The 13,390-nt window shown below is 50.3% G+C and overlaps 1 protein-coding gene across 1 annotated transcript in view; it reads right to left on the reverse strand.

The window, feature by feature from the left end:
* Positions 1–13,390, reverse strand: part of Col4a2 (collagen type IV alpha 2 chain) — a 136,651-nt gene that overhangs the window by 37,744 nt on the left and 85,517 nt on the right. Inside the window, exons 5-15 of the mRNA XM_041673760.1 lie at positions 12,121–12,255; positions 11,882–11,926; positions 8,608–8,724; positions 7,304–7,375; positions 6,664–6,699; positions 6,492–6,554; positions 5,093–5,128; positions 3,197–3,238; positions 1,574–1,666; positions 846–881; positions 53–103 (exon numbers count right to left, since the gene is read on the reverse strand). Of these exons, the coding sequence (XP_041529694.1) occupies positions 53–103; positions 846–881; positions 1,574–1,666; positions 3,197–3,238; positions 5,093–5,128; positions 6,492–6,554; positions 6,664–6,699; positions 7,304–7,375; positions 8,608–8,724; positions 11,882–11,926; positions 12,121–12,255 (726 nt within the window). The remainder of the gene's footprint in view (positions 1–52; positions 104–845; positions 882–1,573; positions 1,667–3,196; positions 3,239–5,092; positions 5,129–6,491; positions 6,555–6,663; positions 6,700–7,303; positions 7,376–8,607; positions 8,725–11,881; positions 11,927–12,120; positions 12,256–13,390) is intronic.

A 13,390-nucleotide genomic window follows, 5' to 3' on the forward strand; every position in this document is an offset into this window, starting at 1 on the left:
TCCGTTTAAAAAGACAAGCCAACTAGTCATGGCTACACAGTACATGGCTCACCCGTGTTCCTGGGAATCCCATGATGCCTTCCTCGCCTTTTGAATGGGGGCCCTAGGAGAGAGAAACAGAATGAGAGGGGTGAGGAGTGTCTGGAGCTGACTGCACCAGCGAGACACTCTGCAGCCTCCTCAGGCCCCTCAGCGACAGGTGCTAGAGCAGGTAATTTGGGGGCAGAGAGAGCACAGGGCTGGGTGTGGATCACCTTTATCCAGGATGTCACGTGTCACCACCACAGGAAGAACTAGGAAGGTGTGTCAAACTGGACGGGATAAACCAGATGGCAGCGACTCCTCGGCCCAGGAGAGGCCCAGAGTCTCCCTCCCAGCCCCTCACCCATACATTGTCACATTCAGCTTACAGCATCAGATAATGCTAAGTATTATTACAGTAATATTATACATGTTATATAATATATAACAATTATGTTATATGACATATAGTATTATATAATATCCAATAGTTTTATACAAAATACACTGTGTCTCCTTGATACCTTCCCATGTAGAGGAGTGCAGGAGAACCCAAGAACCCAAGGGCTAAGACCAGAGCACACCCCACTGTTCAGAGCATAACCCACTGTTCAGAGCAAACCCACTGTTCAGAGCACACCCCACTGTTCAGAGCACAACCCACTGTTCAAAGCACACCCCACCACTCAGAGCACACCCCACTACTCAGAGCACACCCCACTGTTCAGAGCACTCCCCACCAGTCAGAGCAAACCCCACCATTCTGACAGGAGCCCCGAAGGCAGAGCAATCCCCATGGGAAAGAACTCCATCACTGAACTTACTGGTATCCCTTGATCTCCTCTGCTCCCCTTTTCTCCCTGTGAAGAACATGGAATGGGAAATGTTTACACCTTTGAGACCCGAGGTGCACAGGCACTGATCCTGGCTTAAGATACGAGGTTAAAAAGTACTTGACAAAACTTCAGGCCATTTTGACGATTTCCTGTGGCAATCAATAACAGTCCTAGGTGCTGGAGCTTTAAATCTCAAACGCAAAAAAGGATTATTTTTGTATTTTCACAAGATGAACGAACTCTTCAGTGATTTGTGTTGTGCCTGGAAGCCTTTCTCTTCCATCTGAGTGAGCAGCAACGGAGCACAGGCACTTCTGACCACCCAGATGGATGCTGGCTGCTACAGATCTGTCCTTAGTGTGAGAATACACCTAGGAAGACCCCCAAATGACCACACTCAGCTAATTCTGCTTAGGAAAAGACAGTTCAAACACGCTAAGCAGTATAGACCCTTCTTCACTTCTGTTTTTGTACTGATGGTCCTTGGCCCATCTTTGCTGCCAGCACTGAAGATCCTGCTGCTCACAACTGTCTCCTGTGGCCTGGCGGGAACCGTGCAGTTCCCTATGATAGCTGGGGCAAATCTGATTTTTTTCCCCCCACCAATTTGGCAGCGAGGTCTTTCTCTTCTTAGGATGCAACTGTTTACATAAAATGAAGGAAGCGACATTTGCACGCCCCTTTTCCTAGGTCAACTGGGAATGGCCACTCTTTACCTTGTACAGATCCCGATCGTACGTTGATGGTGTGGGCCCAATAAGCGTGACATCGGATGGGATCCCATTGGGTCCTGGCTGTCCGATGTCACCCTGAAGATTGTTCAGCAAAAGTGACAGTGTTGAATCAGAAGGGCACAGGACTTGGATGACTGCACAATCCCACCACCCACACTATTTTGTTTTGCATACCACTGAATGCCTGTTTTCTACTGAAACAAAAATCTAAACTATCACATCATCACATCAAAATTATCATAATCTAGGATGGCGGGAAGTATACTTCCTTCACCGGTTGTTTAGAATCTATGCGCTGAGGTCAGAGATCACCCATAACCTCACACTGCATCTGCGTCTGCGGGCTACAGCCTTGGGTCAATTTCTACACAAGGAAGCTGTTAGGTCTGACTCTGGTGTCACAAGCAGAAGGTATTGGATGTGCTGGTGAGCAAAGGCTAGACCAAACACCTCAAGGGGGTGGTCACTGCCCACCATCATGGCCAGCAAGCCTAGCTCACACCCTTCCTCCTTCAGGAACGGATGAACACAAAAGAACCTGATTGATTTTTCTCCTGCTGTTTCCACATATAAACGACATCATGAGTAACAGGAGCGTCAGCAGACTGAGTGCTGGGTCACCCTCTGAAGAAGGCTTCTATGTGTGCTCTGAGCGCTAACATGTTCAAAGACTATTTAGGGCCTTGCTGTGCTCATTAGTATCCGATTAAGACCTTTGGTGGACTGCAGACCCAACTTCATCTCCTCCATCCCCCATCTGACTATGCCCTCTTTTATTTTACTGTATGACTGTGGGATATTTCACTGGAGGGGACTTTACATTTTTATGTGTTTTAATCCTTAATTTTTTCACCCTTGATGTCTAAGGAATCCTGACTTCCGTTTGTGGGACTCAGTGAAAGAGCAGGGTACCTACACAATGACAACTCTCACACCGGAGAGCCTGAGGGGCACAGATGCTGCTCAGTGAACAGGTGGGCTCATGGGGAATGAGAATGGGGTTGGCTGGCTGGCTGTGGGTACCAGGCTCCTCTTCCAGGAACATGAAAGGTAGCAGTAAGAGGTCACAGGACACATAATCCTCTTCTATGACATAAGTCAGCCAGGGCAGCCATGTGACCTGCTTCCTGAGGTGGTTCCAGATCATTCTTTAGTTGAGTCCCCAGACTTTTTTTTTTTCAAGGCAGGGTTTCTCTGTGTGCGTTGGCTCTCCTGGACCTCCTTCTAGAGACCAGGCTGGCCTCAAACTCACAGAGATCTGCCTACCTCTGTCTCCATGTTCTGGAATTAAAGGGGTGTGCCACCACCACCTGGTTCAGCTGAGTCCCTTTAATCTTCTCTGGGTCCCACACATTAGAAGACACTCTTAGGGAACACCTCCACTTCCGAGTCCTTAAGAGAGGTGGAAGTCACATGTCCCTGTCTGACTCTACACCAACCTAGACAGTTCACATTCATGTCTCACTGATCGGCCACTGTCCCTGGAGTGTGGGTGACCTGACACCCAACCGCGATCTCTATGCGAAGTGTGCTTGCAGGTCACCTGGAGGGCACCAGGTCACCCTGGGTAGTGACGGTCACCAGTTTGTCATCGGGTCTCTTTACCTTTTCACCCTTCTCTCCATAAAAACCAAGTCCTCGGTTGCCCTGGAAACAGAGATGGTGTCTATGAGTTTGTAAGACTCAAGAATCACAGTGAAATAAAAGTATCTTTTAGAAGAAAAGAGGCCACACCCTCCCTGGACTGTGACCCTTGTGCCCATTAGGATCCTCTGTTTAAGGAAGGCCTGAGGAGCGAGTGGTGGAGCTGAGAGGGGTCCGTCAGCTGACGCTAGCACCTGACCCATCCAAGGGAGGTCAGAGCTCACCCTCGGGCTCTGGGCCTTCTAAGAGAGAGGGCAGCTGATACGATGGTCTAGACACCATACCTGGAGATCCAAGTCATATCACTTTGATAAAAGCCACCCTAGCTTCTTAGCAACATTTCTTTCTTTTTAATGATTTTAGGGGACTTAGCACTGATTACATTCCATAATTATAAGCCTGTTTGGGTTGTTTTCTGGGGCAAGTCAGGCCCGTGTCTCAGCCAGTGTTTATCTAACAGTTCCTCTGAGGAGCAGCTGGCTGGAGTCAGCTCTCCCTGCTGCCTGAGACCAGCAATGAGGAGCCACCCCGCAAATTCACACGGGGTGCTTCCACACAGCGCTCTTTCCTTTTGCCCCCTCCCTCCCAGCATCTGTATGCCTTTCCCAGGGTCTCTCTATTGCTACAGTGAGCAAGAGTCACACAGGACCACTGAAGTTCCTCTCTACAGTCTACTGTCTGCCTCCTCCGATGCTGAGATATTGTTGGAAAATAAAAAGCAAAACCTTTAATTACATTCTGCTTTTCTTGCTCTGCCACCTGGCTGGGAGCTGAAATCAAAGCCCAGCATGGCGGTCATGGGAGTCCCTACAGCGTTAGCTGCTCAGAGCCGCTTGTCAAAGTTGCCAGGAAGTGACTTGGCCCAGGGTGAGGGGGCTGTTTGTATTTGCAGCAGCCAGGGGAGATCTGAGGCCAGAGCCTGGGCTGGGCCACTGCTTCCTTGGCCCTGCAGCCCTGCCGGCTTCCGCTGTCCTTGGCTGTAGGCCCTTCCCATCCTGCTCGGGGCTGTCTGATGGGGGTGAGTGTGGGGGGAGTGGGAGGGATCCAGGAGCCTCCTCAAGTTCCAGCTCCAGCTGGGAACTCTGTTGAAGGGGATGGGAGCCTAGAGGGGTATGGGGGTGGGTGGCAGGCAAGGTCACCAGGGGTCACAGAAATGGGACTGCCTATGGAACAGGCGTGGGAACATGAAGACCCGCCTCTGGACACGGAGCAGTGGATGGCTCGCACAAGCTTCCTGCTGGACCCCAGTATCTCTGATCAGATATTTTCCTCATCAACATTACTGAGTCTGGAGACTTGTCCAACTTTCCCAGGTCATAAGAAGCCCTGGCTCTGCTCTCCAAGGTTCAAAGAAACCCCATGCTTGGTTGTGCTTCCAATATAACAAGTGGCCCTGTCATGGGAGCAGTGTGGCTTTGGGATCCAGCCTGGTTCAGAGGCACTGGACATGTCCCTAGTGCTGACCTGAGGCTCCGATGGATTCCCCCCACATCCAGGAGGGAGGAGGGTTTTCCATTTTCCCTTGAGCAAACATAGTGTCCCCTTGTCTACCCTGGAAAAGGGCCCCTAGATTGTTCCATGAGCTGCACATCTTTTTCATCACGGCTCATCAGTGTGATCTGTACAATCACCGGGGTGACACGGAGCCCCAAACAGCATCACCCAGAGTCCCCACAGAGGCCTGGGCAGGTGTTCAGGCACTCTGCAGGATCGCTTCCTGCATAATGGAACTACATAACGGCTCTCAGCATTATCTGCACCAGAAACAGCTGTCAGCCAAGTTGTTCTCTGGTCAAAGAAGGCAGGCACACTAATCACCAAAGAGCCCCTTCCCCCACCCTGCCCCCACCAACTTACTGGTTGTCCTTTGGGTCCAGGGGGCCCCGGTGGTCCCTGCAGAAATACAAAGACATGTATATTTTTTTTTCCGCTCCTAGGACCCAGATGACATCTGCTTGGAGGTCCTGGGAAAGACAGCGGCTGTCCGCTTCGAACAGTATGGTCAGAGCTTCCCCACATCTGTCTTGGTGGGATGAAAAGCCAGGAGGAAGACCGGGTCACCGTCTTTGGAATGTGCTGCTGTCTGTGCACAGCTGTTCCTGGTTTGCTTGTGTGTGTTTGGGCTTGTGACTTCACCCGTGTCCTTGATGTGCCTGTTCCTAGGCTTTGTGAGGCCCCAGGACCTGTGGCTGTGGCCAGACCCCTCTGCTCTCCTGTGAGATTCCCCACAAGACACTGTCACAGTTTGACGGTGGAGTCACGAATGCTCATGGGCAGAACAGACCTGTAGGTCAATCCCACAGGCAAAGCGCCTGCATCTGTGCACCCTGAGGGTCTTTGAACTACGCTTTTCCTGGGCATGTGTGTGTGCATGCATGTGTACGTGCACACATGTGAAGGCCAGTGGCCTTCCTTCATCACTCGACCATACTCTACCTTATTTTTTAAGACAGGGTCTCACACTAAACCTGTTGCTTACCAATTCAGCTAGGCTGGCTGGCCAGTGAGCTTCGGGGATCCTCCTGTGTCCTCCTCCCCAGCCTGCGATTACAGCCGTGTGGTACCGTGTGGTTTCTCACATGAGGCCGGGGACAGGATTCGGGTTTTCGTGCTTACACAGTAAGCACATCACTGACCGAGCCAGCCCCTCTGAACTCTACTTAGAGGAAAACCCTAAGCCGTGCAGTTGCTACTCTATGAGTGAGCCAGCCTCTCACAGGGAGAGCAGTGTGCATCCCACTGCTCCATCTTGGCTGAGTCTGCCACAGTGCTGGGGCAGAAAGCCTTCCACCAGGAGAGGGTGCTCCGGGCTCAGTGTGGTGGTGGGAACGGGCAGGGCTGGGGGAGCACTGGCACCCCCTCCTCTCCTGCAAGTCTTCCCTCATCCTGCTTCTATCCCATCACACTTTGCTGTGTCATTGTGTTGGAAGGGGGGGACTGACCTCCACTAGGTGGGCCATCCTATAAGTGACGTTCAACGTCTCCCCTTCTACAGTGGCTATGGCCCAGGTGGGATGTACCTAATATACGTGGCCTGGCCCAGATGAAAAATCTGTTTCCTTCTTGCTTGCCTGAGTCGGGTATTTGGTTTGCTTTGGCCAGGGATGATGGGCCCCTTGTCACATAGTTGATATGGAACCCGGAGAACTTACACATGATGGAGGGGCCAGCCTGTGGCTCAAAGGTATGGGTAAAAAAGGGAGCACGCACAGCTGACCTGACGTGGGCCTGGGGGTAACCAAGCACAGGGACTTACCGGTCTTCCGGGAGCTCCCATGGGACCCATCTGTCCTATTGGCCCCGGGCGGCCAGGAGGCCCCTGCAGGTGCACAAAGAGAACATGGCTTGAAGACAGGCAGATGGGCGGGTCTACTCAGATGTTTTTAAAGTTCTGCAAGGAGCAGTCCCTAATGAAAAATGATACTCACCTGGTAGCCGGGCACTCCAGGTTCTCCAGATTCACCCTGGTTGAGAGGAAAGAGGGTTAAGAATTACTATTGTATGTGTGTGTACAAGTGAGGCCAGAAGGCATCATCAAACGTTATTCTTCAGGAGACAACCTGTTTTGTTTTGAGACAGCCTCTCACTGGTCTGGAGATCCCTAAGTAGGCTACCCTGGATGACCACTGGGCCTATCCCCAGCTCCCCATGCTGGGATTAAGTACAAATCACGGTGGCCCACCTTTTAACATGGATTTGGGGATTTTAAGTCAGGCCTTAGGCTTGCAAGGCAACTGAGCCATCGCTTAAGCCACTAAGAGCTGCTGGGTTTAAGCTTCTTTGTGTTCGTCTACCTCTATGTAGGGCAGAGTTGGAAGTAAGCATGAAATATACAAGCCCTGCCAGACAGAGGCATTTGGCTTGGGGCATTGAGAACACGGGGGGGGGGGGGTGTAAATACACCCCAAACAGAATGTGAGGGCTGCAGTCACAGTCTTGAGTTATACCATGACTCTTGTGAATTCCTTCCTTGCATTCCTTCTTTCACCCAGAGCTAATCCCTAACTAGCATTGTTGACACTTTACATGGGATCCCCCAGTCCCGGTTCCCGCCTGCAGCAAACATACCCTGTATTTGTCGCGGTCTTTATCAGACAGTGCGTAAGGTTCACCTTTCTGCCCTTTGGGTCCTTGGGGCCCCTAAATTAGCAGATACACCATAGAAAGAAAAACACAGAAGAATTCATTATCTTTTAGCATGACTGTAATGACACAGGAGATTGTCAGCTTCTGTTTACAATATCCGGTGTCCCCACGGATTATACAGGTACCCCCCGTACCAACTTCCTTAGGGTCCAGCCATAAGTCTGAGGCTTTTTATTTCACTCTCTTAGAGTTAAAATGGAAACACTTTATAAGATTTAAATTATCTTCAGGACCCTCATAATCATTCCCTGGTACAGAACTACGTTATCTTATCTTTGTAATGGTATTGGTGCCCAACAATATAAATATCTTAGAGATATGTAATACAGAAGAGTGACTTGAGTTATGCCAAAGATAGGCAGTCTGTACAAATGGATGCACATCACCTTTGAATATCTATATGTAATCATTATTTTGCAGTGATATATGTCTCTTGGTCATGCAACTTAAGCTTGATAGACAGAAATTTAATGCAGTCCACTGAAACACCGAATCACCCAGAAAAGAGACGGGTGAGCTGGCCCTGCAAGGTGGAGGTGGAACCCAGTGGCCAGGGAACCAACTCGCTGCAGGATAAGCTGGGGATGCTTACGTAGGGCTTCTTCTCATCTCGGTGCGTCTTTAAAAATGCAAAGGCTTAATGAGAAGACCTGAATTTGCAAATACAGTTCTGAAAGAGCAGTTTAGGGTTCCTGGCAAAGATCCCAAGAATGAGGTCGCCAAACGGACAATTTCAGGAATATTATTGCGTATCTGCCTCTTTGCAGATGCTGGAGAATCGGACCGCTTTCCAGGTCCCCAGAGATCCTACCATCCGATTCCTAACAGACACTTGGGACAAGATTCAACCTCTCAGGTTCTAGTTGTGCCACTACAGCCATTCGCTGTTACTTGACCTAGAATACTGGAGGAGATAGCATGACCCTTGTAAGACAGTGCGTGAGAACGTACATCAACCCGCCTGTCTTCCACCTAACAGTGAATCAAGAATAGGGACAACAAACTGTCTGAACCCAGGACAGTTAACAACAAAAAAAGAAAGAAAAAACTGGCCAGGAAAAGCAGTTTCCATCAACCATGATGGCAAGGACAAGGCTTGGCAGAGGTGGCCCCCCTGGCAGGAACCTGGGAAGTGGAGCCAATGCCACGTAATGTTTGATCCAGGGACAGGGCCTGCTACCTAGACTTCCAGGCTAAACACACCACCACGCTGCCCTTATACTCACAGGGAGGCCAGGGAAGCCCCCAGGTCCAGGGGGCCCTTGTGGCCCTGCGTCTCCTTTGGTTCCATTGCAACCATCATAGCCGGGTCTTCCTCGGGGCCCGCCTTGCCCTGGGTGTCCCTGGAAAGTGGAACGGAGGGTTAACAGTCACGCCTTCACACAATCCATCCATAAAACAGCGGGAGATGTTCTCAAAAGCCAAGGAAAAGATAAAAATGGGTAAAGAAAGGAAAGAAACACCAAACAAGCAGGGCTGCAGGTGCAAGGCTGAAAAGCCGGGGTGCCGTGCGGGGTGCCGGAGCCTCACAGGTCCTAAGGAACTCGCCTTTCTCTGCCTTGCTTCTTCAGCAGGCGGTGGGAAGAAGAATGATGTTGGGAGCAGTGAGACACCAGATCCTGAATTTCTTGTAATCCCCTGATCTGAGTGCCTACAGCTGCTCTGAGCACGAGACCTTCAGGAGTTCCTGATGGCAGGAGAGTGGTTTCTGGTGGGTTTGGCTGGGGCGTGGCTATCTCTATATAATCTGCCCCTGAACGCAATAAAGGGGGCATTCTTGGGGAATTCAAGGATGACCCGTGTTGCTGTGTCTGTGTCACCCGAAGCTCGTGAACTGGGTGTTAGAGGCAGCTGTTGGATGGCTTTACAGCCTCACTGAACTGTGGATGGCAAGCCAGAGAGGCCAAATCTCAAATGAAGGCGGTAGTCATACCCCAGAGTCGCCTGGATCAGCTTTCCTTGGTGACATACTGCTTTAATGGTTTCGTTATCATTTGAGACAAGGCCTCACTAAGTAGCCTAGGCTGGATGCCAACTTGAGATCCTCCTGCCTCAGTCTCCTAAATGCTGGGGTTCTAGGAATACACTACCATGCCCTGCAAACTTTTAGATTTAGGCATGAATATCAGAACCCTGAGGTAGTCAGAGATGCCAACTGGGGAGGCAACTTGACCCAGCGTCTGCCGCATGACCAGAGGGGCGTGGGATGCCCTGAGCTGGTTCAGACAGATGGGGCGGAGCCAATAGCCTACAATTGGTGCTTTATTAGAACACAGACTGCTTTGAGATTTACCTAGAAAGTACTCATTTAGATGCGTTTTCTAATTGTGGAATTTCTTTAAGTGAGGTATCTTGGTAAAAACCAAACATATTACAAAGTGGTTTCTGAGGCCATTTTGGATGCTTTTTTTTTTCCCCTGAAAAATTTAAGAGTCTGGAAACAAATCCCACATAAACAATGATACTGAAAAATACTAAAAGAAGATTTCTTCCTTTGCACATCTCTTTGCTTTGGGCAGCATTGGCCTGTACTTTGGGCAGTTGTACTGTGGTGAGTCAAAGGTGTCCCTGTCGCTCTGTGAGTCTGCTTTCTGGTGGCCTTCTGGGGAACAACAAGAAGGGCTTCTAGACCTGGCTTTTCGGTTCTGCTGCAAGGAATTAACTTTCTCCAGGTTCCACCTAAGCTCCTCTTCCCCTGTGGCATTTCCCTGAAACCTATGGTTGAGGTCTTTGCCTGTTTGGTGGAGACTGCCTGCCTACCATGGTTCCTTCCCAGACCAACCTACAACACCAGACAGTGCACACCAATGTGATCTTCATTTACAGCTGAGCTTTGAAGAGAGCGCCTAGCCACTCTGACCTAAACACCCACCCTGCAGGATCTCCTGCAATCTCCTCAGACACCCTTCCCTGGGACACAGCTCTGAGCTCCTCACAGCCGTTGCCGTGCCCAGCTTTGACCATATAACGCGATGCAGTCCCCTTAAGATCAGGATTCACAAACTGATGGGGGCTGACAAATGACACTCAGGCCACGCCATTGGGGCTGTGTGTTCTCCGCAGTGACGGCTGTGAGTAGAGCCGAAACCGTGGAAACGGTGGTGACTGTCCCTCTGACTTGGTAATCATCTGCTTCTGATATGAAATAAACATGCAGATGAGAAAAAAACTGAATGGGAACGAGACACATGGGTTCCCATTCTATCCCATAATGCCCCTCTATCTTAATTCATTTGGGTTACCAAACCGTCAATACGGGAACTGCCGTCCAAAGATTTCCGAGAAGTAGTCTAAAAAGTGGGCAATTTAAGTTTCAGGCTATTTGTGGGAAAACATTTTTTATGATTTGTTTATCTCTGCCCATTCCTCAAGATCCCAAGTAATGCGACAGTTACTTCCTTCTTGCTGACTACTGTGTGGTGTAACCCCCAAGTCTGCTGGAGCACACTACGGTGACACTGAGGACCTAGGCCTGCTGGGCTCATGTTCCGGTATAAACATGGCCGCCTTCCCTCCGCCCCCACTTCCCTGGTTCCTGTTCCTGGTACTGGTGGTGCTAGCGAACCCGGGGAGCCATCTCCTTCCTTCCCTGTGTGTGCACAGCAAGGGGGGAGACACACGCTAGTGGGGCAGGCTGTGCCTCTAGCTGCAGCTGCAGACGAAGGGGGCGGGACAGGGCGTGTGATAAACACACTCATCTCTGAGCTCAGGTCTGGCCAGGATGCCTGGGAATCTGTTGGCTGAGTCCTACGAGGAAGGCTGTGTGTGAGTCAGGCTGGCTTTTGTTTTTGTTTTTCTGCCACAAAAAGCAAAGTAAACTAGCTCATAAAAACACTTTTATTGCATTTTGAGATTTTCTCATGAGCAAATTATGCTCCCATCCACCCCGTGTGTGTGTGTGTGAGTTGTGTGTGTGAGTTGTGTGTGTGTTGTGTGTGTGTGTGTGTGTGAGTTGTGTGTGTGCGCGTGGTGACCTATTCTGTAGCTTAGGCTGGCTTTGAACTCATGGCAATCCCCCTGCCTTAGCCTCTCAAATCCTAGGATGAGAGGCATGAACCACACCGCACTTGTAACTTTCCTTTTGACTTGCTATGTGCAATCGCCACAGAGAACAGGGCTGCTGCAGAAGCTACTGTGGGGCTTCCTTCCATCCTGGTACTTGCTGGGCCCCTTTATATTCAGATTGCCCAGGTGGCCGATGAACTCTCAAGGCCCGCTCTTTGCAGACCATCTGTGAATTAGGTTCTATCTTTCTGGCTGCTAACAAGGTCAAGTTTTACCCAAGTAGACGTGGTTCTGCAACCCTATCTATAAGGGCCTTCAGGAAGGAAACCCATTGTTTGTCTGGAATCCAGGAGAAAGCCAAGCACAGAGAAACCCCCACCCCGTTTGATGCTATAAACAAAGCAGCCGATTCATTTCAAAGGTTTCTTTAAGTTACAAATGCATTGCTTGGAACACACACACAATGTTTAACCTCTCATCTTCCCAAACACTTACAGGAATTCCATCGGCTCCCGGGAATCCAGAGACGCCTCTCGCCCCCTGGGAAGAATCAGAACAATTAACAAGAGCAGAAAGGCCCCATGCCACCCACAGCAGAGGACCCCAGCCAGGACACCCAGTGACACCCACAGCAGAGGACCCCAGCCAGGACACCCAGTGCCACCCACAGCAGAGGACCCCAGCCAGGACACCCAGTGCCACCCACAGCAGAGGACCCCAGCCAGGACACCTACCACATCTCCTTTTGGTCCAGTCGGCCCAGGAGCTCCCCTTTCACCTTTGTCTCCTTTGCGACCCTGTAGACCTGGGAAGCCTTGCAACCCTGGAGGCCCATTGTACCCCTGGGTGCCCACTGGCCCTGGCTGACCCTGTGGGAACAACATAGGTTCAGCGTCACAGTTAAAATCAGGTATGCATTCTCAGTCACAATCATTTTCCAAACCGTACTTCCCATTCTCCAGGATCTACCATCTCCAGGAACGTTAGATAAATGGCCATCTTCTAATAGAGCCACCACAGAAGGCTCACTGGCTGAGGAAAGAGGTCAGAGAACTTTGGGAGAAACGTGTCCAGTATGGAAATGAGAGACTTGATAGATGAGGTTGATGGTGAGTGATCAAATGTTGAGTTGCAATGACAGAATCAACATGCTTGGCTTTTAAAAGTCTCTTTCAGGTAAAACGCTCCCAGCAGTCTTTTCAGTATAATACATACAGGAGCTACACAAAGCATTGTATATCCTTACAATGGAATATTACTCAGCCTTAAACAGAAAGTACAGACACATGTTCCAACAGGGATGAACTCCGAAGACATATGCTTATGAAATAATCAGCAATAGCAAATACTAAAGGGTCCCATTTATGTGACGTCACTGAAGGAGTCAAGACCTGTGCACAGACACACTTCTAATCCCTGAGCTGCCCCGGGGACAGGGGGAGCTGTCCATCTTTGCTTCTGGTCTTTTCCTCCATTGCCCACACGACAGTCTTTATTGTAAAGTGCATGTCTTTACTGAGTGTTGAGAGGCCATCTTCAGTGCCTCACAGTATTTAAGTGAGAAGACAAGTCTCACAGGAGGTGAGGTATGGGGTGGATGTCATGGAGGTGCCATCCAGGAGCAGGGAGAACATACTCAGGGCTCGTCATGCTTTTCTTCTACTGGTTCTTGTAGGGGTCACGGGTCTGTGGGTGGAAGAGTCCCCTTCTTTGAAGACAAGATGGGTAGGAGCGACTTAGAGATCCACCCCAGAGTTCAGGCACCCTACCTCCTCAACCCACAGGGAGTCTGGGAAGGTCCCTGGGGCTCCATCTGGGTCAGAGTCTGAGTGGCAGATATGGGGCTCCCCTCCCCCATCCTTCATGCCTTTCAGCATCATTCAGCCATGCCGCACCAGCAAATGCCCAGCCAGGGCGGGGCAGACTCAGCATCCTGAGCGGTGGAGTCCATGGATCTTAGCCACTTTGAAGAACACTTCAGACAGGAGACTGGTCCCACTGTGT

Source organism: Microtus oregoni, unplaced genomic scaffold, assembly GCF_018167655.1.
Source record: "Microtus oregoni isolate MIOR12 unplaced genomic scaffold, Mior012 000024F_ref0000369, whole genome shotgun sequence".
In the NCBI taxonomy this organism is placed as follows: domain Eukaryota; kingdom Metazoa; phylum Chordata; class Mammalia; order Rodentia; family Cricetidae; genus Microtus; species Microtus oregoni.